General features: G+C 36.9%; 2 protein-coding genes across 5 annotated transcripts in view; one reads left to right on the plus strand and one right to left on the minus strand.

Annotated features, from left to right (window-relative positions):
• The first annotated feature begins 5,655 nt into the window (after positions 1–5,655).
• Positions 5,656–7,034, plus strand: LOC149948020 (uncharacterized). Of its 2 annotated transcripts, none has more exons than XM_090172623.1 (5): positions 5,656–5,746; positions 6,206–6,294; positions 6,360–6,507; positions 6,570–6,800; positions 6,857–7,034. In XM_090172623.1, exons 1-5 carry the CDS (start codon positions 5,744–5,746, stop codon positions 6,908–6,910), a joined length of 525 nt encoding a protein of 174 aa, XP_090028749.1. In that variant the 5' UTR covers positions 5,656–5,743; the 3' UTR covers positions 6,911–7,034. The 2 variants fall into 2 exon arrangements, with proteins under 2 accessions (XP_090028749.1, XP_090028748.1); XM_090172622.1 differs by having other exon boundaries at positions 5,658–5,746; positions 6,137–6,294.
• Positions 7,035–7,058: 24 nt separating this feature from the next.
• LOC149948021 (receptor-type tyrosine-protein phosphatase mu-like) overlaps positions 7,059–27,295 on the minus strand; it is a 32,053-nt gene continuing 11,816 nt past the window's right edge. For 2 of the 3 annotated variants that reach the window (XM_090172616.1, XM_090172615.1), the window contains exons 2-19: positions 26,850–26,951; positions 14,617–14,792; positions 13,790–13,877; positions 12,854–12,930; positions 11,526–11,562; positions 10,736–10,833; positions 10,166–10,282; positions 9,948–10,102; positions 9,742–9,877; positions 9,528–9,677; positions 9,365–9,464; positions 9,233–9,300; positions 9,013–9,147; positions 8,812–8,937; positions 8,586–8,740; positions 8,391–8,523; positions 7,815–7,907; positions 7,059–7,738 (exon numbers count right to left, since the gene is read on the minus strand). In XM_090172616.1, coding sequence (XP_090028742.1) covers positions 7,845–7,907; positions 8,391–8,523; positions 8,586–8,740; positions 8,812–8,937; positions 9,013–9,147; positions 9,233–9,300; positions 9,365–9,464; positions 9,528–9,677; positions 9,742–9,877; positions 9,948–10,102; positions 10,166–10,282; positions 10,736–10,833; positions 11,526–11,562; positions 12,854–12,930; positions 13,790–13,877; positions 14,617–14,792; positions 26,850–26,951 — 1,916 coding nt within the window. In that variant the 3' untranslated portion in view covers positions 7,059–7,738; positions 7,815–7,844. The remainder of the gene's footprint in view (positions 7,739–7,814; positions 7,908–8,390; positions 8,524–8,585; positions 8,741–8,811; positions 8,938–9,012; positions 9,148–9,232; positions 9,301–9,364; positions 9,465–9,527; positions 9,678–9,741; positions 9,878–9,947; positions 10,103–10,165; positions 10,283–10,735; positions 10,834–11,525; positions 11,563–12,853; positions 12,931–13,789; positions 13,878–14,616; positions 14,793–26,849; positions 26,952–27,295) is intronic. The other variant, XM_090172617.1, reaches the window with a different exon arrangement.

Below are 27,295 nucleotides of genomic sequence, written 5' to 3' on the forward strand. Positions count from 1 at the left end.
CATTTTTTTATATTTTCTGTGTTTTATTTACTTTTGTTATTACGTTTTCCCCGCACTCTTGACCCTCTAAATTTACAGTTTTTGTTAAGTATTCGTAAAGCCCCATACGTCAAATTTCTTAGAATTCCGAGCTCTATTTAATGAAACTAATCCCCGTGTTAAATATAAATTTAATTTAATGATAAACTAAAAACTTAAATAACTTTTGAACCATACATACAAATTAATTATTGTTTATACGCCTTATAGAACTCGATCAAACCCCACGATAAAATATAAAATTAAGATAATTAATTAAACCATTCTCTCAATATAAATTATAAACTAAATCCCTGCCTTCAGCAATACTAAAATTAATCTCTCGCTAATTAAAGTGTTTTTCTCTCGGTCACAAGACCGTGGTGCAATACATTCAGCGAACTTTCCCAGACCAGATTTTCCCTAAAACTTTCCGAACTAAACCAGTAAAGCTCCCTCAGCTCACAGCGATCCCATGAAATCATTTCAAGTCCACAGGCTTCATATTAACTACCAGGTAGCGATAACCCAACAAAAGCGCTCGTTTTCCAAGGCCGCCGCCACAGGGTCCAGAGGGCGCCCGGACGTTTCCGCTTGGAGACAGAAAATCGGGAACATCGAGACTCTCTGGCATCCCCCCCCCCCCGCAACCCCGAGCGACCTTTCGTGGATCAGACGACGTCATCAGTACCATCATAGGACACGAGTCTTAGGGGCACCAATGACCCACGTAAGAAGGGAGGTCACTAATTACTTTTGATTCAACTCCACCTACAATCCTTGGAACAAAACCAAGAGACAGAGCCCCAAAAAGACAGAACTCTGCTTTTGGCAGACCTCGACAGAATGGTAGAGAATGGTAGAGAACTGGAGAGAACTCAACTTTTACCAGGAAGGAAGTCCACCTGCATTATCCGGAGAAACCATGTCGAAATAAATATAAAATAATGTGCGATGAAGTCGCGCTTAAATATTAATTAACCCTCGATGCAAACCACATGATCGGAACAACGCTCCATGATTGCCTAGATGACCCACAGCCAGGACATTCCGACCGGAAGAGTATAAGCCGAGTAGTAAGAATCCGGGAAGCGTAATGCCCTCAGCACCCTCGAATCACCTGTTGATCACCCAAAATCTAGACGTTCCGAGGGAAGAAAACCAGATGACCCATGACCGAGACCGATTCCCTAGCCTAGCCGGACATTTCAGACCGAAACCCGAAGTACCTACGCCCCCGTCAGCTTGTGAAGTAAAAGAATATAGGAAGAAACCCGCAATCCGGCCGCCAAACCGTAGACGAGTAAATAAAGAGAATCAAAGAAAAGTGTGAATAAAGAAACGCGTAAACAAGCAGCCCCCAAAGACGTCCCGTTCTGTGAAGTGCGTGTGTCGGGCATCTTACGTAAACCGAGGAACGAGAAAACCCGTAAACGGAGAGACGACAACGTAGCGGAGGACACCGAAATAGATGATGAGTAGAATTTCCATCATAAACCCCCCCCCCCCCCCCCATTGTAGAGTACCCAGGGTCGAAATACGAAGTAGCCAGTGAAAGTAGAGAAAAAGTTTTAGAGAGAAAGTTTAACCCCACGCTATTGTTCGAGAAAAAGGTTTAAAGCATGGTTTAAAGCAAGCCCCCTCGAGGTTGAGTTTATTTTGCTTCGTGTATTTATACAGTTCGGAATATATTTTTTAGTTCGCATTGTACCCTCGTTGTAGCCATTTTTGTTTAGTTTTATTGTGAGTTAACATTGCTATTGTGTAATTGTCGAATATCTAATTGTAGTTTAATTGTAGTGTTTATTATTTCGTGTAAGTGTATATTAATTTCTGTCCCCTCCGTCCTTCGAGCCCAAGATGCCTGAGAGTAGGGATATAGGAACCGATCCCATAGAAAATAGTAACAAATTAAGGTCAAAGAGTGTATTTTTAGTGTTTAAATTCCCCTCGTATATTGGAAAAAGCTAAAAGAACCATAGTAGAAATGGCCTAACCATCATTAGAAGCAAACTAAAATCATCCCCTCAATCCCCCCGGCAAATTTTGTTAATTTGTTTTGTATTTTAGTGTTATTTATAAATTTGAGTGTTAAATAAAGATTTTGTGATTGATTAACGACAAAGGGTTTCCATTCTGAATTCGAATCTCCCCCTCTTTTTTATTTTTTTCTTTCCCCTGTATGTAACCCCCTCTCTCAGATTTAATTCTCTCCACGATAAGGCCACGACTCGCATTTTGTCGCCATATTCCCCCCGCCTTGGTGAATTAATATCTTTGAGCAAGGGCTAGGAATATTTCTGTGAACAATCAATCATCACGATTCAGTAAATTTCCTTAAAAACCTTACACAACTCTCGGGGCGAGTATTTCCAGCGAAATACGCGGAAAGTCATGGCGGACAATAATATTGTATTCCATAAACTTTATTAATCATTCATGGTTAGGCCTAGGCGTAAAGAAGAACTTGCTTCATTTTCAGAGTAGGAATAAACCACATCCTCTATTTATCATATTATTTTAGGCCTTTATACTATTTCCGGCGTTTGCCTTAAAAGAATTGCCTCTATTTCTTCGTCGAAACTATCCGAAGACGATTCTATAAACAAATAAGCAGCCCGAATATTTATTGTCCTATCTAGTTCCGCCATTTTTAAAAATCACGAAAACCGCTCGAAATCTGTCGATCCGTCGAATTTCTCGGATCAAAATTTTCGCTCTCAGAGGACGAAATCTCATCACGAGCGCTCCCGGAGCGCCGGAAATCCCCTAGTGGAAATCGCTAATAATTACTCATAAGTGTGCCTCCGTTTATAGGCATAATTTATGTTAAATATGCTAAAATATATTTATTTATTAAAAACCGATACGCGTACGGTTTTTGGTCTTTTTTTACCTTTTCGCAGCAGCGGCCCCAGCAAGTTTCAACAAGCACTATATAAACCATAGAAATCTTATAACATAGAATGATTCCGTATAAATACAAAATGGGCCAATTACATTTTCGGAGGTTTCGTCATTATCAGCCAATCACGATTCAAAGAGTGACTACAGCAACGACTCGTTTCCATCTAGTTTGAGTTACTGAAAATAATAATTCGATTATGGATTACGTCACCTTAAGAACCCGCATTTGATTGGCCCACGTCAATCGAGTCACGGCCCCCTGCACGCGCTCACGTGAGCGCTTGCATGGGGCCGTGAACGAGTTTAATATATTTTTTAAACATGGTAGACTGTTTCTTTACTCGTAAAGATTTTTCTCTTATATGCAAACGTTTTGGATAACTATTGCGTTGTTTGTTGTTATGGCGCCTCGATGTTTCATTTCCACATGTAGAACAGTAGAAAACGATTTGCGGTGGACGGTAATGAGTCGTTGTACAGGTAAAAGTTTGGGTTTCCTTAAGCCTCTGGGCAATTTGAAATGTTAACAAACGGCGGGCTTTCAAATTGATGATTTGGTAAAAATTACTTCAGGAAGTTCAGTGAGCCTAGTGGAACAATTACTCAGGACTATAATTACTGCAATATCCGGTTTTTTAAAAACACTTTATTTAACATTGTAAATATCGGTCTTCGTTGAGTACTATCTCTTATGTTGTTTAACAGTGGAATGTTGAATTTAAGCAGAGTGCGAGACATTTATCTTAGCTAAGCTTCTAAGAGAAAAAGCATATTATTAAATAGAAGGTAAAGTTTTGAAAAATAAGACAATTATCAGTGTGATTGCTGCTGTTTAATTCAATGACTGTCGTCAATTCGTCATAAGTGTCATTCTTTAGTGTAATGTATTTTTTCTGGGATATAATTACTCTTTCATAAGGTTTTTGTTTATCTAAGTTTCTACAAACATAATATTACTTACTTTAAATGTGAAATAACCTTTAAATACAAAGGTTAATACCACGGCCAACTTTGATCACGCGCTGTTCGCGCTACTACGGCCAACACATTCGTCGAAATTCCGCGAGCAAGGATTTTCCCCCTATAAACTGTACTAAAACGTGTAGGAGTTCAGCGCCACGCTCGGTGGTTATATTGTCTTCAATGTAAAAACTATACTAAAAATAATAATCCGCTAGGGGCGCTGACGTCATACACATCTTTTGCTCATAGGTTAACACAGAAACGTCAACGAATGAGATGGCTGCTGGAGCGCGAGAGATGCGCGAGAAATCAAAGTTGGCCGTGTTAATACAAAACTAAAATTTTAAAAAATCTTAACACTATTATTAAATAAAAATTCAAAAACGTTGAAGTGGTTCATGTGAAAAACTCCAGCAAAAACCTATGGGAATTCTGCGAGCTTGGATCGGATGGATCCTGTAAAAATCGTCTGAGCTTCTACTATTTTTAACCGCCATGTTATGGCGCTAGCGGCTTGCCGTAGTCAATTAATAGGCGCTGATTGGCTGAAGCTTAAGCAAAGTCTATATAATCATTAGTCGTTGCTACAAAATGTCTTGGCGTCAGGTTCTCCCGTAGACGGGAACATTCTAGGTAGGAGACATAGATATAATAAATGTATATAAATTTCGGGGCGTCTAAGCCTAACACAAAATACGGAATTGACACCTAGCAGACACCGAGGAAGGCACGTGACCAAGAGCGCGAGCTCTCTTAGCATTTTAGTACTAAGTGCTTGCTTGACCTTTCCGCAGGCCGTAGTCTTTAGACACCATCTGTTGGTGACTTTTAATATCATTTTTAAGCAGGAGACAATGGCTCTCGCGACGATAGCACGAGCTTTCTTACCGATAGATAGCGCCTTTTAAGGATAGCCTGCAGAAATTACGCGTTTCTGCTAGCTGTCACCTCTGTATTCACTCCCTTTGAAATATTTTATCTAGACCTTTATATACGTTTCCTATATCTATGGTAGGAGTATAAGATTTCTATGATATAAACAATACCTTGCGGGTCCTGGCTCTCGGAAATATTACTTCTTGGCGATTTCCTGGGAGAAAGATTTATTTAAGCGCCTATTCCAGAGAAGAGAGCCGTCTTATAAAAGCCTCAGACATATTCTATAGTCATGTCTATCATGGACTCTCATTTTGTTTCAGCAAGGAGTTTGTTTGGTGAAATTCGCTTTGACTAATAAATTTTTGCAAAAATGGCATAATTACAATCTCATCCTAATTTTGCTTAATTTTTGGGTAGTTCTAAAAAATTCTTAAAATAGGCACTTCCAGCTAGGAGCAACAAACACAGCAACCCACACAAGGATAACGCAACCCGTCAAAAGTCGCGCATTTTCTTGTGTACATTTTTCATTGGTTAGATGCTTTAGCGCTTGCTGCCGTCGGAAGGGGAAATTTCGGAAATTATCTTTCCCCTTTTCGTAAAACGTTCAGCGAAAAGGCTTGTCAAATGAAATTTGTACACAACACTGCGTTAGCGAGTTTAAAGGCTAGCTGCGTTCTCCTAGTGTTTGTTGCTCCTAACTTCCAGTATTTAATAGACGACAGATTTATAGAATCCCTAGCTTACAAAAAATTTGTGTTTTCATTTATTTTGTTCTCATATTTTGTGTTTAAACCGTTGAATCGCGCGCTATTTTCCAAGGGTGGGATCAGCTTGTTGCTAGCGCCACCGTGGTAGCGCTCTTTCTTATAAAAAAAAAAAACATTCCATTTTTACACACTTAGGGATTTGTGCACTGGTTTTCTTCGTAAATAGGAATCGAAATTACCGTGCTTTACGTTTGATTTGTTAAAAGATGGTAAATATCTAAATTTTATATGATTATATTATGAAATCCCATCTGTATTAATATATATAGATAATATCTATCCTAAAAGCATGATTGACAATGCTAAGAACTAAAAAGTTAAACCCACATCAATAGTTCAAGAGCGGCGAGATGCAAATTGCTGAGATTGGGCTTCTATGCGTTTGTTCTTGCATAGCCATCTAAATATTCCTTTAGACGGCTATGGCATGGACTAATTAATTAGTCCATGGCTATGGTTCTTGAAAGAAATTATAAGTGAAGTAGATAATCTTGAAAGTAACCCATGCTGAGGAATATCACTAAAACCTATGTTTTCTTAATGGTTAAACTACAATCTTGTTTCTTCTGAGCAAAGATTTCCCAATTTTTATTTATTAGGACTTTTCTTTGGTGGTGTTTATAATATCATTCATATATCCTCACCTACGTATATGCTTTTCATCTCAGGCAGAAATTGATTGGAAAAATGCAGGCTCCATATATGAATTCACTGCCAAGGACATTTCTGGAAATTCCATTTCATTAGAAAAATATCGGTAAGTTCTTAGAAATAATGTTTATTGTCAATAATATTAAAACAAAGGCACTTTGTTCAAAAAAGGGACCATCCTGTACTTATTGTAAATGTGGCCTCCAAATGTGGTTTAACCAACACCAATTATGCCGAACTTCAAGCGTTATACGAGAAATTCAAAGATTCAGAGGGTTTAAGAATTTTAGCCTTCCCGTGCAATCAATTTGCTTCTCAAGTATTACCCAAAATCTTTGTTCTTATTGACAGAGTTTAATTTAAGTTTTCAATCCTTTTCAGGAACCAGGAACAGAGGCAGATATTCAAGAGTTTTGTCAAAAGTTCAAGGTTGAGTTTGACATGTTCAGCAAAGTTAACGTTAATGGAGACAATGCCCATCCACTGTGGAAGTATTTAAAACACAAACAGGGAGGTACACTCGGAGATTTCATAAAGTGGAATTTCACAAAGTTTCTAGTTGACAAAAAAGGGCAGCCAGTCAAGCGTTTTGCACCTCAAACATCACCTTCAGTAATTTTTTCATAATTTGCCAAGTTTTCAATATTTAAAAAAAAAAATTATTTTAGGAAATTGAAAAAGACTTGTCGATCATTTTTGCATCTCCCAAAGCTGATCTATAATGTTACGCATAACCCTGGAAAGTTAAAAGCCTGATGATTGTTAGGCTTGGAAAACAAATATATTGTCATATTTTTTATATCAAATGAAAAAAGCAATAAATTAGCTTCTTTACTTAAATAAGCAGCCTAGGTTTTCATAAAAAATTTAGTTTTATTAAAAAGAACAGTGCTTAATTATCATATAATTTTGGTCCCTACAATGGGCAATTAAAATATTTACAAAAAACAATGTACAAAGATAAACTTTAATTATACAAATTTTCTATATATAAAAGTTATCTAAACAAGATTGTATTTTTCTGTCGTGGCATTAGCCAGAAATCACCATGAGAAGTGATTCTGCATGAATTAGCAAATAAGTGCTACAAAACGCCAACATAATTTGCAATTCAAAGAGCATGGCTTGTAAATCGCTAACTTTCTTTGAAGGATTTTTCTCTTAAACAATAAGCTTCTTGGTAATATTTAAATATGGAATGCTCACATTTGGTCAATTAACGCTACCAAAGCACTTTTTAGAGATTCGCAAATTTTTCGTAAACTTTTAAAGAGCAATAACAATTATCAAAAATTATCAATGGCTTTATATGGAGTGCTTCATTATCACATTAAAATTCTTAAAAGGCAACAATGCAATTAATATATTGTATTCACTTTCTCTAAAACCGGGACACATCAATAAATTTCAATACTAAACAGAACCAACAGTATAGAAGCTGGACTGCTTTTTCTTTTGCATAATAAATTTATCAATTCTTTGTGAATTTAACTGCATAGAATCCTTCGGAGCTCTACGACCACTGCCAAAAAGAAGCAGACTTCCGAGATCTAACAAAGAGAACCATGAGGTTAAAAAGAGAGAAAGGCCCAAATCCTTGAAAAAAAAAAAGACAAAAAAACATACTGTTACTAGTTTAGTATTACATTGAGGAACTCAACAATGCCCATAAGCTTTCGACAAGGCGCAAGCAATTTCGTATAACCAGCGATATTGTTCCTAAAAAATAATTCAGTTAATGAAAAATCTGAGTCACATTGAGTGACCTGGACGAAACATGGCCTCATGTTGTGAATTAGAATAATTCGTCTTTTCCTGTGGTTTAGCTATCTATTAAATTGGACGAAATGTTATGGTGAACAACTTTTAATTACAATCAAGAGTGGTTAAAGTGGTTTCTCTATGACTTTGTAAAAGATATTCAAGGTCATTCAAAGGCAAACAGTCAATAATCTCAATGGTTCTAGAGAAAAATGTTCAATAGCCTTGAAGGGCTTCAAGTTAATTCCAAATTTAAAAATTGAATACCTCTGCACAAGCTATGTGAATTGATAATTTCAAATTCGTATCAAAAATAGGTTGAATTATTAAAACTGGATTGTTTTTAGTGGACCATCAACATTCTTTTATGTATTATGTATTTGTCAACTAAATTTCCTTGATGAGGCCATGCATGGTTTTTTCATTGGACATTGAACTAACTTTGGGCACGAATTGTGGGCGGTTAAGTCTTATTGTTCGAACTGCTGTAAAGACGTCGATTTCTTTCTCATTTAAGATATGATCAGATATATATGATGATGCGCAATACAATCCACAAGCTTTATTTCCATTACTGAAGATAAAAATTTTTAACTGGTAAAAATAGAATGAATTACCAAAACTTGATATACATACAAGCAACACACAATGACTGGGTGATTTCCCGATTTGGCTTGCCACTTTTCGACCTTCATAAGTAAGCGAATCATTCCATCGATACTTGGTGGTGCAACGTCATCCTTTGACCAACCCATCATGTGGAATTGTTTGACTGTTCGACTTCGTTTTGACTTCAAATAAAATTTAACTCTTAATAATATGTTGTATTCAAATAAATTAATACGTTGCAAACGAGATATACCTCATCCACATTCTTCAATTTAAGTTGTCTAATTTTGAAGTTTGGCACTTCGTCAGTTGTTGTGTGGTCTAATTTGATACTACCATGGTAAACACTCCCAGATTCGGGCCAAAATATAGGACAAGTCTGTATTTAAGATAATCAAGGATTAATTTAATTATCTTAAGTTCGGACTCCTCCCTTCGAGACTTGTGTACATACCTCATCATTTTTGGGAATTTCGTTTAACGTAACTATTGTCCTGGCATTAGTTTCATAAACTAACTGCCAGAAATCCTTCATCGTTTCGTGAAGTGGAAATTGTGTGGCAAGAAAAGCGTTTTCCTTTCCATACCCCTTTTCAATAAAAAAAACAGTACAATAAATTTTTTTCTATTTCCAAGAAAGTAACATGTGAAAGGTAATATCAAAGAAGACCTACATTGACATATACTGCATTAATGTAGTTTTGAGCCGCCCCTGCTCTTAGAACTGGTCGGCCACATTCCGCTTTATAAAATAAAAATATATAAAAACTAGCTTTGATAATCATATTAGTATTGCCTATACTAACGAGAAAGTATCAAATCAGTCCTATTTTTGCACTTGTAATCGGGTGCTTGAGCAGCGATGAATCGTTCATTTGGTAGTGGTGGCGTCAATTGCGTTAAACGCTATAAATTTTTTTTTAATTAGTTTCAATTAATGTTTTTCGTTCCTTAGGTGTCAAATCATACCTCATATTGCAATTGCAACTTAGTCTTTGGGTTATCTTTCTCCGTCAGTCTTAATTTGTTGTAGTACATGACCAAATGAGACGCGGGAACGCGTGGCACATCTCCAAAAAGACATTCAACCAATGTTTTATGGACATAAGTATATTGTTCCTATTAAATATGGTAAATTTTAAAAGCTCAACATTAGGGTGTAAATAAAGTTGAAAAAATATACCATTGTCTCGACTAAGTTAATTCTTTGTTGTCGCATTCTGTACAGTAAGGCGAACGTATCAACTTTCTTTTCAGCCACTGCCATATCATATGCAGAGTCTAGCAACATGACTGTTCCCGATCTACCAACTCCAGCACTGGAAGATATATGAAATAACAATTTCATTACAAAGTGTGATCATAGAATGAAAATTAAAAGTAATTAACCTGCAATGAAGAACTACTGGTCCTTTGCTATTTGGTTGAAATTTTTTGATGGATTTTAGCATATATATAAGCGATAAAGGGTAAACAGGCACTCCATGGTCAGGCCACCCTGTGAAATGATACTGTCTAACTACCCTTCGACAGGATTTCCCTATCTAAAAAAAAATTACTAGAATTACAAAATATAACGAGTAAATTATTAAAAAAAATTTAATTACTTTTTGTACTTTAAATGTTCGTATCGTATAGTCTAAAAATATGTCCTCGGACTGTAAAGTTACTAAAATATCACCATACTTTGTCGTTGAATCTGGCCAGTATTTTTCACATTTTTTCTATAATATAGTAATAATAACCAAAAAATTATAGTCCTTTTTCAACTTCAACTCCGAAATTTTTGCCATAGCCGCCGAGGAAAAATTAATAAGCGTTTGCATAACATTTTTGAATTTTTCTCCTAGTAGAACAGTCATATCTATAGCTAGAGCATAGAGCATATTGCAGTTGGGTCTGCGCCTATTTTTCAAGGAGTAAAAATGTATCCCCCTTTAGAAGAAAAAAAACTATTGCGGCGGCGGCGACGTTGGATCGGCGGCGCAATGATCTATCTATAGCCTTAAAGGAAATATAACTTCCTCCAACGCCTCCTTTATTGAATACCCCAAACCACTAAGCAGCAGAGCCGAAAATGTCAAAAGCCATAGGAGGGAGCGGCCAGAAATGGAGTTATATTCGCTCTCGCGTAGTGGTTTTGCTTCCGTATCAATAAAAATTTAATAGGAACTTACTTTGCCGAATTCAATAATATTTGCTGCCATTACAATTTTGCAAACAAACTCCTGCCATACCATCCTCCAAAAATCATTAACGGTTTTCTCCAACGGTCCTAAGAATGATAGGAACCAAAAAATTTATATTTTTAATGGAATGCTATACGTAGAATCAAAAATTTATTCGTGTTAACGGAATATGTGTAAGCGGAACAATAGCATCTGTTTTCATGACTCCCGGAAGATATTCTCCGCCTACAAGTACTTGTACCAGAGTGTCTTCTCCCCCTCTACCGCTACAAAGGGCGAAAGACGAAAGGGTGTGGTTTTCTTCCGGGTAATCACTAGGCCACAGTGTGAGAAATAAGGCACTATCACAGGCCAATCGCCAGTTTAAAAATTAAATGCTTGGGGTGTTAGTGGCCCTGGTGACCACTTAATTAATTCAAAGTTTTTTACCTTCAAGATTATAGTTCATTAAAAAAATACTATATTAATCCATAAAATTGTTTGGTCTTTGCTTCTATGCTGTGTGCTTGCCAAGCACTAACCTACTAAGCCTATGCCCTAGCACTTATTGTCAAGAATAGATAATTTGACCATAAATTATGAAAGCCTGATTTTGAAGGTTAAAAATGGTAAGTGGACAGTGGCCAGTTTTTTAATTAAACTACCTAGGCTCTACTGGCCACAGGTCCAGTTTAAAAAAAATCCCTAATTATTTCTCAGCCTGCTAGGCCAACAGGGTGCTATCCACATATTATGTGTTAACATTCTAGGCAGAATATATAATATATTCTAATCGTACCTTGCGTGCAAATGTAGCCGTTTGGATTGTTGTATGCCTAAATAGTGTTAAAAACGCTATTAGACAAATTAGAAAGAACAATTACGCGTTATTACAATCAAGGAAAATGATAAATTAATATTTCAATATCATGCTACCAGAGTGACCACAGCAAAACCTCCAATTTTTTATAGGAAAAATAGGAAATTTATGGTCATTCTATAGGAAATTATAGGAGTAATGTTTAGGTAAATATACGAAATTATAGGAATATTCAGGGGAAATTATAAGAGTAATTTTTAACTAAATATAGGCAATTATAGGAACGTTCAGGTGAATTTATAGAAACTTATAGGAATAATTTTAATAAAGATAAAATAAATGGTTTTAAAGGAACTTTGGTTTAATACTAATATTACATTTAATAGGAGAACATCACCGACTTTGAATAGATAAATGTATTAAAGTAATATTATATTTTCATTTTAAAACACCAGTCAGCCGTTAAAGTCAATGAAATTCGTGCTTTAGTAAAAGACTGGCTGTTTTGAAGCGCATTCTATCGAACTTAAAAACTATTGAAATAAAATCGCGAAGTACGAAAAATAGGAACATTGACAAATTATAGGAAGTTATAGGAAGTGTGGTCACCCTGTACTATGTTAGAATACGTAAAATCAAAAACCACTTTGAAAATATTTCTTAGGAAAACTGATATTTCAAAGACACGCATATTAGCTCCGAATAAATTCCATTAGTCAGTTAGTAATGAGAACTAACCGATATTGAAATAAGTCTCGGTTTATTATTTGGTATATATTATACGTTTTTTTTTAAATGTCATGAAAATTCCTATACTATACTCATTTGCCACCTTAGAAAGGGAAATATTGTAATAGGAAAATAGCTTTTAAATATAGCCCAGTTGTATTTTTAGTTCAAATTGAGAGAACACGAGAAATAAACCCCAACCAATAAAATTAGAATGAAGTATTTATTGTTTTAGAATTTTCCCTTCCTAAGGTTGCAATTGAGTATAGGCTAAAGAACGTCTTTTGGAATTTGTTTCCGTCAAAATAGACCCGAACTTTCTTTTAAGGTATTCTCGCGGTGGCAGTTTAACTACGGGTTATTTAATCGAAACCTAACATTAATATTCTCGATCAAACGTATTCTTAAAGGAAATTTAATCGAGTTAATTCGTCCTAATTAATAAAAGAGGGAAAAGGAGCTGTAATGAAGGCAGACATTTAAGGGCGGAGAGTCGTAAACCCGTACTTGATTAAGAAAACCAGTACCACAACCCTCCCACAGATCCATCACTGGAGCCAAAATTAAGAAATACATACATCACAGTAATTGGCGTTAATGTAGTCGGAGTTGGGCTCATCTTTCAACTGTTGAAGAATTACCCGTGTTTCGTCATCTAGAAAACAATTAGGAATATACGCTACAGTTAGCCTTGGCAAATTCGAAATGTTAATGACGGTTATTATTTCTCCCCGATGCCGCTCGAACAAACGCCTAATTATAATGCACGGCCACGTAACAAACTAAGTTCGGTGTTTGGTTCACGTCAAAGTCCGCCACTTTCTCGCTGCAATTTTAAATATCGCCAGACAATATAGATTCGTCTTATAAAGATCCTTTTCGTAGGAGCTAAGATTTTATTTCGGTGCTGGAATTCGCGTCTGTTTATTGTTATTTGGAAAAGTCGGATGATGACGCGTTTTTTGAATAGGCCTTCCCATAAATTCGATAAGACCGCCCAACTTGTTATTGCGTCGCGTGTTTCAATAGCGTCGGAAGGATAATTTTTAGGGCCGATTTGATTGATATTGCATACTGGCAGAGCGTGAGGGGGATACCGTGGATTGCAGCAGAAGCGCGGAAAATTAGCTCATTCTCCCCAAGTATAAATACATACACTAGCACCTTGAAGTTTGCATTTTTGACAGTGGCGGACTGGGTCTAATATTATTGGCTGCCAGGAGACAAAGGACCCCAGCCTTAACAACTATAACGCTATCATGTTTAAGGGGGCCCACTTCACGAACGTTCCATGGGGCCCACCTGCCATCGGACAAGTTCACTCTATGGCCAGTCCGTCGCTGATTTTTGACTTTTCTTAATTTAAATTGGTAAAATAATATTTCACCGATAAAATGAACTATTCTAAAATAAGATTGAGACGCGTCTTACCCGGACCATTCCCGAACCCATAAAACAGGGCCCAAAACGTTTCGCGTAAATTTGCTGAAAGTGTAATTGAGTCGAATACCTACACGGCAATAAATCCATATATCTGTTTTTCGATTTATTTTCCGGTCTCAGACCATCGACGGTCGCTTTCTGCGCGCCAAACCTGAAAATCTGACAGAAAACACGAAACTCAATCAACGGAAACGGTGAAAATAAGAGTCAAATGCTTTTACGTTTATCCAGAAGTATATAGTACTTTACATCAATGAAATAAGTACCCATCCAGGTCAAAACGATTATAACACGTACCTTCGCAGGCTCGACGAATATTGCAATTTACAGCATCACGCCAAGAATGCATTCAGATTAACAGAGAATATCCTTCCGCGTGTAACCTTTCCTCGTATCTAACAGTCTCTCTCTCCGTGACTGTGTAGGCGGATAATATTTTCCGGGAATCATGGAAATATTGCCAACCCCTCTGGAACCAAAAACGTAGCTACGCTACTGGATATCGAGTTATTTAATTTTTTCTTCGAAAACTGAGACCCGCGAAGTTAGAGCAGGGTTGCCACAGTTTTTTCACAATCAAATTCCCCGACTTTTCCCGGTTTTCCCTGACTTATTGTGTGCCAAGATTTGTTTTTTTTTTTTGCCTATATTTTTGAAATTAAATTCCCTAACATTTCCCTGATTTTTAGACTAATTTTTAAAATTCCGACTTTTTCCCGATTTTTATACCCATATTCAAATTCCCTGACTTTTCCAGGAATATCCAGGTTTTCCAAGTACCGTGGCAACCCTGTAGAGGTTTCAAGCAGGGTATGGATACTTCTCTCGTAAGATATGTATTATATTCTTCTGTTAAACGGTATTAATAGGTAACGTCGTGACGAGAAAAAGAACGTACATTATATTGATCTTTGAAACCGTGATTTTCGGTCATAGTTTTGACGTATCGCTCCAAGTCTTCGCATTTGACTAAATTGTTCTTCTCTTTTCCGGGCGGTCTGTCGTACTCTTGTAGTTCCAATTTGGAAATTGACGTTGAAAGGGAAAATTCATCGTGAACACTACACTTGTCACCTAGAAAATAAATAATATTGGTTTAGATACTATTTTCGAAGTAGTACGATTCGAAATTGGAAAGTAAATACAGGGTGTTAACTAAAACGATACAAGGCCAATAACTCAAAATGTGTATTAGCTAGGAATTTGAAATTTTCGGGACACGTACGTGCAGGGGTCACTTGATAACGGAAATTTTCATGACCTTGAACAATGTCTTCAAGGTCAATTAAAATTTATATCGAGAACCATTAGAGATACAAAGTTTGTTTCAATTAGAAAAGTGTTCCCCGTGACATTTTAGGTCTAAATAGCTTTGAAACCACCTAATTTGACCAATAACAAGTCGAGGGAATTTAGACAAAACAGGAAGGTCGTGATGAAAAATATGTACTAGAGACCAGGTTGAAGGGCTATTAACTCGAAAAGTACTCATACTAGAGTATCATCTAGTAGGAAGTCTTAAGAATTTGCAAACTCGGATGACATTCAACTCATGGTTCAAGGTCATTCAATGTTTACCTCGAGAACCAATGCATTTAGAGAAATGGATCTAATTTAAAAAGTGTGTAAATTGAAATGTTAAGTCTAAATGTCCATAACCCGATGCAGACCACTACGATGAAAACCTTTCAAATCGGAACCATTTCTCTAAATCCATTGGTTTTCAAGATACACTTAAAATGACCTTGAAGCATGAGTTAAAGGTCATCCGAGTTTATTCTAAAGACGCCCTACCAGATACTTTAGCATGAGTTATTAGCCCTTCAACCTGGTCTCTGGTACATTATTTTCATCACCACCTTCCTGTTTTTGTCTAAATTCCCTCGACTTGTTATTGGTCAAATAAAGAAGGATTTACACCTAAAATGTGACGGGGAACACTTTTCTAGTTAAAACCAACTTTGTATCTCTAATGATCCTCGAGACCAATTTTAAATGACCTTGAAGACATGTTCTATGTGTCCTGAAAGTTTGAAATTCCTAGCTAAAATACATTGGGAGTTTTCGGCCTTGTATCGTTTTTCAGTTAACACCCTGTATATGCGGCGGCGATCAGAAAACATTCCTATGGGGTCCCGGGCCATTATTTTATATGAAAAAATGTATATACTTAAAACGTAAGCAAAAAGATGTACAGCTCAAATATTTGAAAAAAAAAAATGTGTTATTTCTAATATCTCAGCCGTCAATGAATTCATTGATAACAAAATTTAAGTCTATGTCTTCAAAAAAATCTGTATACATGGTTCAAGGCTAGCCATTAAGCTTCTCTTGACCACATGCATTACGAAGGTATTTTAGGTTATCTAGCATATCTTAAGATAATCGGGTAAAACAGGAAACACAACAACGCTATTTCCGTTTGGATGAATCTATTGAAATCAAATTTATGCTTATTTTATTGTTACCTGCACCTTCCACATTAAAATAACTTCTTTTATAAGACTGAATTCGCACCAAAACAAAGGCAGTGAGATTAGAATTAGAAACCAGTATTTCGGTCAACACCTTATAATATTTCCGTAATAAATATTTCACTGGGAACTATTTACAGTGATGTCATAATTAGGTGGTTTTTTTTTCGCCTGTCCGAGGACAAAAAGTGTAAACTTTTTACCCTATAACGTTTTATTCGCCTGTTCTCGGGGTAAAATTTACCCTGTCCCGAATTTTGTTCGCTTGTTCCAGAGCTCTAAGGTTACACTTTTTACTCCTCGAAAGGAGGTCTAGAGGGAGTAATCTAGCTTTATCGTCTGCTTAAATTTAGATTCACGAAAACATGACGGGTATTGAACATCTTCACATGTGGCAAGCTTTTAATAACGAAAACCCAATTGTTAAATGCTATTTATTGACTTTAAAGTCGCTTGATGACTTAGGCCTAAGGTGGTGCCTTGGGTATTAGCATAAGTTAATGATACCTTTATGGTATTAGCCTAGCTGTTTATTATTATTACATGAACAAAACTACGGCTGCTACGGCAAATAAATAACCTTTAACCTTTAACTACTCCCTTCTTACTCCAATTGGTTTTTTTCGTCAAGACAGAATTGGAGTAAAATGACGTCATAGGGCTACACTTTTTAACCTGCTCAAAAAACCCAGAACAGGCGAAAAGAAAACCGCCTAATAAAACTGCTGCTTAACTAGAAACGCCTAAATACAAAGTCTTATTTCCTCACACATTTAGTTGGCAGGTATTAAAGCAGATGGCGCTATTTTTTTCTAAACTATAAGGCTATAAGCGTGCTGTGACCAGATCTCAGTGAAAATTTCAAACGTAAAGATTACGAAGTGTCATACTTATAAAATAGTATTATAGACTTTCCCTTAAGTAGTTTTTTTATGATACACTGAATAAAACTTTATTTGGCCAAATATTAAAGATCCTAGAGGATCGATAATCGGGTATAAAGCGCAAATATTATTACGTTAATTGAAATTGAAAGGCTAATCACGTGTCTTAAAGGGGGAACCTTTTAATCGCCTTTAAAACAAGGTGGCCAGCAGATATAGCAAATTACACCGTCAAGGTTTTATAGAGTTTTCGGTTGGAAGGGTCATTATGGTGGGCGACATACTTCTTTGTTCGTCGGCGCGGCTATTAACGAGATCAGCGCACGAAAACTTCCCGTTGAAGGCACCCCCACCCAATTCTTGCAGGAAGAAGCAGCGGGAAATCCATACAAATCTTTATTGATCGATTATTGACTAACAATCAACGAAATGTCGGAGCTTTCGGGATCAGGTCGTCGGAAAGTGCATTAAAAATATATCACGATTTAATTCCGAAAGAGCGACCACACCAAAGCCAACTCCGACTTTAAAATGAATTGACTAGATCCACCGTCGGAGTCGAGAATGCAAACAATATTAAGACGTAAAAAGATGGAACATTTTTGCGTGTAAACTGAGCTTTACGAGTGAAATAATCGAAGCTGCTTCGATCGAGTAACGAACAAAACAATTTAAAACAATGAGAAAAAGACGGACCACTAAAAATCATTTTTCATAAAAGAGGACTGTTCTCTATAACAACCTAATTCTGGCGGAACCCCAACTCATTTTTTTTTACTTATCTTATCTTAAAAGACTCTTGACACAAACAAAGATGGCCGCGCTGCGAATTCTCGGATTTAAAATCTAAGTTCTTCTGTACTACTAGTGAGAGCGCATGGTGATAAATTGTTCGGAATTAGTAAATAAATATACACGTGCCTTGAACTATACTCTCGACTACCTTTTTTTTTTCAAAAAAACCTACTGGAAAAAAGTGTATAAGCAAAAACCCGCTTGTTTTATTCTAAGTTGCACCGCATCTCCTCTACTTTACGAATAAAAAATGGTAAGTCGCGTGTAGCTCGGGTGATAAAATTATGAATTTTTTTTATGGTGTTACGTGTCATAGAACTACTTAAAACCTGATATGGAACCACATCGATATATTTATTTTTCTTAACTTTTTTCTTAAATTTCTAGGTTTTTTTTTAAAAATATTTGAGTGTTACGTCTACTCAATAAATAACAAAAACTTCAAATGCAACTGAAATTGTCTACGTTTATTACATACTTAATTTCAATGTGATTTTTTTAATAAAAAAATTACAATTATTATAAATTTATAATTATAAAACATAAATATGAAAATATTGAAATAATTATTTTACATTAAGGGAAACTGCATTACTTGAACATATTCTACGGGTAAGACATAGAATGTGAAATGTTCTTAACTATCACAGGTATAGATGACCAAATTGCCTGCCATTCTTTGGGATCAGCGAAGTCTGGTCTTGGAATAAAACACTTCCCCATATTACGTAACCCTGAAGCAGTGCCCGCTTTGTGTGTTGTTCTTAAGCACTGTTGTTTGGTGCAACTTAGAATATTAATTTTTTAAAACAATTACAAACGAAGATGCGGGCGTCCTCGGCAACAAGCGGGTTTTTTGCTTATAAACTTTGTTCCAGTAGGTTTTTTTGAGAAATAAAAATTAGGTAGTCTAGAATATAGTTCAAGGCACGTGTATATCAATTTTAAGAACTGTATACCAATTTCGAACAATTCGGGTGTTTTTTGTATACTATACTTCTCAAAACGGTGTTGAGGATTTCATAACCAGAATTCAAAATTTACGTCCATTTAATGTTGCTGTGAACGCGCAAAGACGGCCCTGGAAGGCTCGAGAGAAAGAATCATCGAATGCTCACGAACAAACCACAACCCGACGCCTCAAAAAACCACCTGCGTTCGAAGGAGACGAAATTCGGGATGATCGCACGCGACCATCTCCCGAAATAACGAGCTAGAATCCCAGCAAACCTAGCTTAAAGGTGCACGGAATCGTTAAAATTTTGAGGGTGGGGCTACAGAATCCAGTGTTTCGTGAAGCGGGAAGGCACGCCTGAGTCACGTGACGGAAGGAGAGGAGCTAGCTGAAATAAGCCCCGAATTTCTCCAACGATTCTGTGGACCGTTGACACTTAATTATCGGTATCAAAATTATAAATAAAACTTAATTGGTGCGAGGACGTTTGAAAATTTACGATTTAATTAAAATGTATACCATTTAATTTAGAAGAATCTTAAATAGTTAAAAACAAATTCACTCGGGTTTATTTCAAACTGTTCATAAAGATTAAAACCAATTACTTGGAGAAATAACTAAATTTTATACGCCGTATTAATATTGCCTACAGAAGCTTAATTTGAAATTTTATAATTAATATTGGGTCGACAGACCTTCGCGCAAGTAGAAATATTTCCAGGCATTTTCGAATATTTATCGACAACGTATTACAACCTAAGTTCCAATCGTGTAAATCATCTTTCACATCCAGATACATTCTCGAAAGTCGGAGAAAATGAGCTTATAATCCATAGTCCAATTCCATCATCAATAAATCTTCAAATCTAACGGGGAGTGAGAATCGCTCTAGATACGAATCTTCTAGAATTTAGCCCAATAAAGTACGTTTGGTGGTGGATGGCCGAGATTCGCGTTTTTGCCGCTAGAGTGAAAAGTTTGTAGCGCAAAATTTGTACACTCGAACCTATTCGGAGGATTATTCCTCCCAACTTAAGGCCTTTTCACACGAGCCAACTTTTTGATCCAACTAGATGAGTCAACTTGCGTTGAGTCAACTAGTTGGTTCGTGTGAATAAAAGTTCGATGAGTTGATCCACCAAAAAAGTACGCGAGAAAAAAATGGATCACTGATCCATTTTTGCTGACTCAGCATTTTGATTTGAAAAGTTGGCTCGTGTGAAAAGGCCTTTACAAGGAGACTACCCGAGGTGTCCCCCAAGTTGGCGCGTTTTGTTACTTAGCAGAATCTTCTTTGAACGTCCACTAACAAGGAGACTACCCGAGGTGGTTATCTCCGATTTGGTTCAAACTCGGGTAGTAAGTAGACCTTCATGTAACTTGAAAATCCCTAAAAGGGTGGACAAGAATGGGCTTTAGTTTTGCCATGGCAACCAAAAATGTTTTTCGCAACTTAAAAACTGATTTTCTCTATGAAAATTAACATGGGAAAATCGAAGATTTTAAGGATCCCCCCCTAACAATATTTTTCCAAAAATTGAAAAAGGTTCATCAATTAGATACATAATTCAGATCATGGCTAAATCTGGTACATTTTGGACCAATATACGTCAATTTTGGTTGACACTTGACAAAGGATCTTGTAGGACCCGAAACGTAGTGTCGGACGTTGATTCTAACATCACGTTTTTAAAATGTTTGTTTTTAATTTTCATTTTGTTAAATAAATTTTAATTAAATCCAAATCACCTCATGAGTTTTCCGTAATTAATACAAATACCTCCATTAAATTACTACCCCTTCCTCCCAATTTTAAATACACTCCCTTTAAGTTGAAAGTTCTTGGGGAAAATCAGCAGTTTCAAAGGGCGGAAATTACGAAAGTTTTTCGCGGCCCAAAAAAGACAAACGTGAATTGATTTCTAAGCTACTAAAATGTACACTTTCCGATAGCGATATATGGGCGGAAAAAGAGCTCGTAGGAGGGACCCCCAAAAAAAAGGAAACAATTGAGAAAACTGCAAAGATACCCGTATTTGAGGGATGGCCCATACCATTCGGGGGTCAGAAACGCGACAAACCATTTGTCATAACGATATCCGCGCTTCTAAACATACAGCGCGAAAGGGATCCCACCAAAAAGGGAATCAGCCGCGCCGAAGATAAAGTAGTCCGAAATAGCGCGGAGGGGTACGTCGCGTCGGTGGGTTAATAAAGCTAATAACGGCCTATAAACTACGCTTTTCGATTTTGCGGGAACCCGAAACATCTACCCATTTTTGGCCCCGCCCCATACTTTCGGTGACGTCCCGGTAATAGTTGGCAATAGCGAATGTTTTATCGTCGATAGGTCCTCTCGGGTGGGGCTTCCTTTCTTAATGTTATAATGGGCAAAGGCCGTAAAAATAACTTTCGGTCAGAAGTCGTAAAGTTGCTGAGGATGGAATAAAAACTGGATTTGTTCGAAATAACGCGCAGTCAGCGCTTCCTCCGCCGGCGTCCAAACAAGAGGACGCGCAATGACCTATTTTTATATATAGTCACTGAACCAGTATACCATTCAAATACATCGTAAGATTTCCTCACAATGACCTCATCTCGGCGAACTTTCAAATACTACTAGTCGCGATTAGTGACATTTTCGCTCGTTAGACGCGGTTCTTCCCTCGAAAAACTCGCGAGTTGGTAGTAACTTATATCAGCGGCTTCCAACCGGTAATGTCCGAAGTAACAAATGATTCCGACTGAATGAAAAATTCCGGACGAAGCGAATAGACAGCGATTCAGTTTCCAATTGGACCAAATCCAATTGATTTTTTCCCGGTCGGTGACAATCTTTCCACGGCTACAATAGGTTTTCCGCAACATCGATTCCCGTGGATGTAACGTTTCACGAACGAAGCTGATCGAAGTACGAACGAGAACCCATTAATTTACAATTACGAAGTTTCGGGAAAATATATCGTCCAACAAGTTGAAAGGAACGTTGTTCGCGGTTTCTTGCCAAAAGTCACTCGCGAGCCGCGTTAATTACGGAAGAAAAATGAGAAAAGGAAGCGACAACTTCCGGACTGAACTTTTACGCTTCCACAAAAAAAAATTAATAAGCTGGGTATAATAATAATAAAAGTATTTTTCAAAGTTGAAAGGCGCGGCGTTGCGCGCTAGTGGAAACTAAAGCTTAGACCTAATACAGTCAGTCGATTCCGAATGTCATTGGGTGAAAATTTCAATCCCGGTCTTGCTTAGAATCACTATCACTAACAAGGAGACATCCCCGATTTTTTTTCAAACTCGAGGGTTGAGTGGACCTTCGTGTACCTTGAAACCTCCTGAAGGGAGAAGTTTCAATGGTCATTCGTTTTGCCATGCCAACCAAAAATGTTTTTGGGTCATTCCACGTGAAATCGTCAAGCGTTGTTGCTCGATAGTGATGGATTTCGCCCAAAATTTTTTCCCTGGTTTATTTACCCTAAATATGAAGCCTCTTGGAGTTTAGTGGGCTAATTTCAAAAATTTGAAAAGTTATGATTTTTTGAAATTTCATGAATTTTGGTTAGAGTTTCGTTACTTAATAAACATTTTTTCAGTAACATGATTTGTAAAGCTCTTCAAAATATGAAAATTGGTACTCTTCGCTAAAACGACCTACAGATTCCGAATTTGGCTTCCAATTTACTCTATGGGCTCTAGTTTTTGATATAATAGCTGTTTGGGGGGTAGCGCAAAACATCGTTTTTACAAAGGGGTCCATCTCAGAATTCAATAAAAATTTGAAATAAGCACCTCCTTGCACATAGAAAGGTCCCTCTTAAATTTGGTGTTGGTGAACAAATTATTTGTATAAAAACTATTTTTTTGTAAATTGGCCATTTTTCGCAAAACTGCGTTGTACGAGCTGGATAGAGGGGTGGCACTTATAATTTGTTTAACGAAATAAGCCAAATCCAAATTCAAAGAACATTTCAAATAAGCACCTTCTTACGTATAGAAAGGCCTCTGTAAAATTTGGTGTTGGCGACGAAACTATTTCTATCAAAACGAATATTTTTGAAATTGGCCATTTTTAGCATCTTTCGCAAAACTTCAGTCCGTGAGCTTAGGCGGGGTGGCACTTAATATTTAAAGATCCCCTCCAAAATTACCAGAAATTTCGTCAACTTTTTATTTTTAGGTTTCAAAGAACTTAATTTTTAATTTTCTATTCTTATTTTTTATGAAATAGTTTTTAGATAAAATATTAAAAATATTAAAAAAATCAACAGATAATTTTAAATAGACGCTAGCATAAACTCTATTTATGTCTTATTCAACTTGTTAAAAAGGTCCACGCGCGTCTTGATATTTTAGCGTTAACGGGCTCGAGCGATTTAAAAAATTTTGGTGAGCCTTTTACGCTAAAATATTAAAGAGCGCGTGGAACATTTTAACAAGTTGAACAAGACATGAAGAATTTATGCTAGCGCCTATTAAAATCCTAATTTACTTTTTTTAAATAGTGTCTTGGCTCATTTGAAAAGTAGTAATGTGGAAACAAATGACAAATATCAAGAATCACTAATAAGTTTCATTCACCCTCACGGTATCTTAACTTATAACTGGCCCAATCGAAAAGATGAGCACTGGATTCCAGAGTGTGAAATACTTTGCCCTGTTAATCGTCCAAAATCGCCAAGGGGAAGGCATTACTAGTTTTCAAAATGAGTGTCTATTAAAGGCCAAGACACTATTTTAAAAAAAGTAAATTAGGATTTTAAATTTAAATTATCTTTTGATTTTTTTTTTTAATATTTTATCTAAAAAATATTTCATAAAAAATAAGAATAGAAAATTAAAAATTAAGTTCTTTGAAACCTAAAAATAAAAAGTTGACGAAATTTCTGGTAATTTTGGAGGGGATCTTTAAATATTAAGTGCCACCCCGCCTAAGCTCACGGACTGAAATTTTGCGAAAGATGCTAAAAATGGCCAATTTAAAAAATATTCGTTTTGATAGAAATATTTTCGTCGCCAACACCAAATTTGACAGAGGCCTTTCTATACGTAAGAGGTGCTTATTTGAAATGTTCTTTGAATTTTGATTTGGCTTATTTCGTTAAACAAATTATAAGTGCCACCCCTCTATCCAGCTCGTACAACGCAGTTTTGCGAAAAATGGTCAATTTAAAAAAAATAGTTTTTATACAAATAATTTGTTCACCAACACCAAATTTAAGAGGGACCTTTCTATGTGCAAGGAGGTGCTTATTTCAAATTTTTATTGAATTCTGAGATGGACCCCTTTGTAAAAACGATGTTTTGCGCTACCCCCCCCCCCCAAACAGCTCTTATATCACAACCTAGAGCCCATAGAGTAAATTCGGAATCTGTAGGTCGTTTTAGCTAAGAGTACTAATTTTCATATTTTGAAGAGCTTTACAAATCATGTTACTGAAAAAAATGTTTATTAAGTAACGAAACTCTAGCCAAAATTCATGAAATTTCAAAAAATCATAACTTTTCAAATTTTTGAAATTAGCCCACTAAACTCCAGGAGGCTTCATATTTAGGGTAAATACACCAGGGAAAAAATTTTGGGCGAAATCCATCACTATCGAGCAACAACGCTTGACGATTTCACGTGGAATGACCCTTTTCACAAGTCAAATTCAATTAACTTTATCTACGTAAAATAGCATGGGAAAATCACGGATTGTATTTAATCGATTTTACCCAAATTTTCTTAATTTTTTTTAAATGTCAATTCGTGATTTTTCCATGCTATTTTACGTAGAGAAAGTACGTAGGTTAATTGAGTCTTCGCGAGATAGGAGAAACGAACACCAGCCTTTAAACAATGCGAAAAGTACAACTGGATTTGAAGGCGAATTTAGATACCTAACTAGGAACTTATCGGCGCGTGGCTGCACTGTTTGAAGCGGAATATTAGACTAGCTTACAAAACGGAATTTCCGGAATCTCAAATCGGACGTGGCGGAAGTGTGACGGAAAATACTCGAAGGAAGCTTAGCATCATTTCCCAATTAGATCTGAAGCTTTGATACGGCCGCTTTGCCCAATAAGCGATGTAACGTCAACAAAATGAGTCACCACGTAATATCGAAATGACGCGTCCGATGTAATAAGATTATCGTCGTACGCTCATACGCCAAAGAGACCGCTACTGCTAGAGTGTATTTCGTCACATACGTCCACGTGTATCGATTACTCGACCGCGAAAGAAAACAAAAGGCCCCCCCCCCCCCCTTCGGAGTCGCCCAGTCTGTTGTCTTTGTTCCATTAGCCCCAACCTACAACAAATTTACTCTTTCCGCGAGCCACGTCGCCGAAGACCATCTGGAGCGAAGTCCTATCATAACAATTACCTTAACAGATTACGATCGGGCAGAGCGGGGGTCAAAGGGGACACGCGACGCTACATCGGACATAAACAGCCCGTCATAACACACAAATAGGAGCTCAAATTGTAATTAAATGGGAACGGCCAAGCCGCCAAGCTTTTCCAAATATGGCCTTATTTAACAAGACGTTCAATATACTAACACGTACCTTTTTTTGTCTTGAAAAAATTGCTTTTGGCCCAAAAAGTTGAAACGAAAAATAACGCCTGGTGTTTGGGTTTGAATTTTCGCCGCCATCTTAGGGGCTGCCGCCAGCGCCCCTAACCCCGTATGAGCGATTTGCGAACTATCCTTTTTAAAATCGCGCAATTTAGGCTTAGGTCTCTTATAACTGGAACGAAACAAATTTTTGCGTCTTCAGCAGCGTGCGCTTTTACGTTGTTTTTCTGTTTCACCGACTTCTCACCAGGTGTCGCGGCGGACGCGCCCTTTTCGATTTCCCGAAATTTCTTTATTTTATTAAAAATTAACCACTCAATATTTTTTGATGCGATTTTAACCATAAATTTTAGTTTTAATTTGCTATAGGGCTATCTAACTGGTTAAAGCTTGACCGTTACCCTTTAAGTCAAACCGGATGCGAGTTCGTAAACTATTAACACCGAAGAATCGCGTCGGAAATGCAATTAACGTAACGCGTGAGAATGTCATCCGTCAGTTGTTGGAGAAATCTCACGAGAAAAATTGTAATTCTTCGGCTCACGACATTCTATCGGGCCACTAGGGAAAACTATTCCTCACGAGGTTCTTTCAATCAACCAGCAGCTGGCGCTGTCGCCGTTTTTGTCGTCTATTGTTTTAATTTGTCCGTGGAAGTTATATTAAGTATGCGCAAAGAATATTAGCGTTAGTAACGTGATACCTTTAAGTGTCACTCTAGTGACATTTTTTACTACACCCTTTCTTCGCTGTGACAAAAAAAAATGAAATGAAGCCACTCGATAGCGACGTCGTGAATGTAATTCACTTCGGCTTATTTAATCAAAATAATGTTAAATTAGTTCAAATTACTCAATCGTAACGTTGGTAAGGTTGTTTTTTTTTAATTATAGAATGGGCGTTATTCCTATTTCCCCCAAGCGGCGGTTATCAGCTGGGATTCCCCTGGGAAGAAATTTTCTTTTTCATCCTACTAAAGGTGATATTGGGGGGGGGGTTCACATAGTGAAGATAACCGGGAAAATAATAAAAATGGTAGCCCCCAGTCGAAAGAGCCGCAAATTATCTATACCCCCGTACCATAGACGCTAGTTTAACAGGGTTGTCATGCATGTTCTAAATAATTTCGCATCGAAAATGTATGGCAACCCGGTTTTCGAGCGACTGATTAACAGGGTTGCCATACATTTTTGATGTAAAATAAATAATTTAGAACGGAAAAATTCTGGAAGCAGGGTTGGAAAAAAACCCAAAATAACCTTTTGTTTTTAACCAGTTTTTTTAAACACTGGTTTATATTACTTTTAAACAATTGTGTTTAACCCTTGATTTAAAGTGGTCATTCTCCCCAAGTACAAATAAATACATTCTTGATTTTAAGAGTACAGTAAGCGTTTCCGTCAATTATGATCGCTGGTAAATACGTAAATGATTATTAGTAATTTGTTGAAAGTAGTACTTACTGTCATGATTGGGTGAGACGGGTAATTCGTAGCAGATTCCGTTCTTATTCTGCAAATTATTGTTCAACTCGTTGTCCATTTTCTTTTTGCGTCGGCGTGGACCTGACGTTGAAAGGAAGCAAAAAAAGATTTATATAGTTGATGACTCCGCAGCGAAATTGTCGGATTATACGCCACAAAGACTAATAATCGGAAATATTGCGCGCTCTCTTATTTGGAGAGCAGCGGATGAAGTTCCTCCTATTACGACCGAGGGGCTGACCTCTATCCGTAATCGGTGTACAAGCCCGTAGCTTTGACTGTACTAAAGTGATTACGTCATCGATTATAGATTTAGCACTACCAAAGGCTGTACTCGCTGTAATCGGTTTACAGAATTTAAGGAAATGGTTAACCCCTCGATTACGACTACTCTCCATTTCAACTTTGTAACTATATTTATTTCA

The sequence above is a fragment of the Leiobunum rupestre genome, chromosome 4 (assembly GCF_980474605.1).
Source record: "Leiobunum rupestre chromosome 4, qqLeiRupe1.1.hap1, whole genome shotgun sequence".
Taxonomy (NCBI): Eukaryota; Metazoa; Arthropoda; class Arachnida; order Opiliones; family Sclerosomatidae; genus Leiobunum; species Leiobunum rupestre.

What these genes read in the sequence shown, in the direction of transcription:
- LOC149948020 (XM_090172622.1), top strand. An exon ending in ATTTCATTAGAAAAATATCG is followed by an intron (nt 6,295 to 6,359) that starts GTAAGTTCTTAG and finishes TGTTCAAAAAAG; the next exon opens with GGACCATCCTGTACTTATTG. An exon ending in GCAATCAATTTGCTTCTCAA is followed by an intron (nt 6,508 to 6,569) that starts GTATTACCCAAA and finishes AATCCTTTTCAG; the next exon opens with GAACCAGGAACAGAGGCAGA.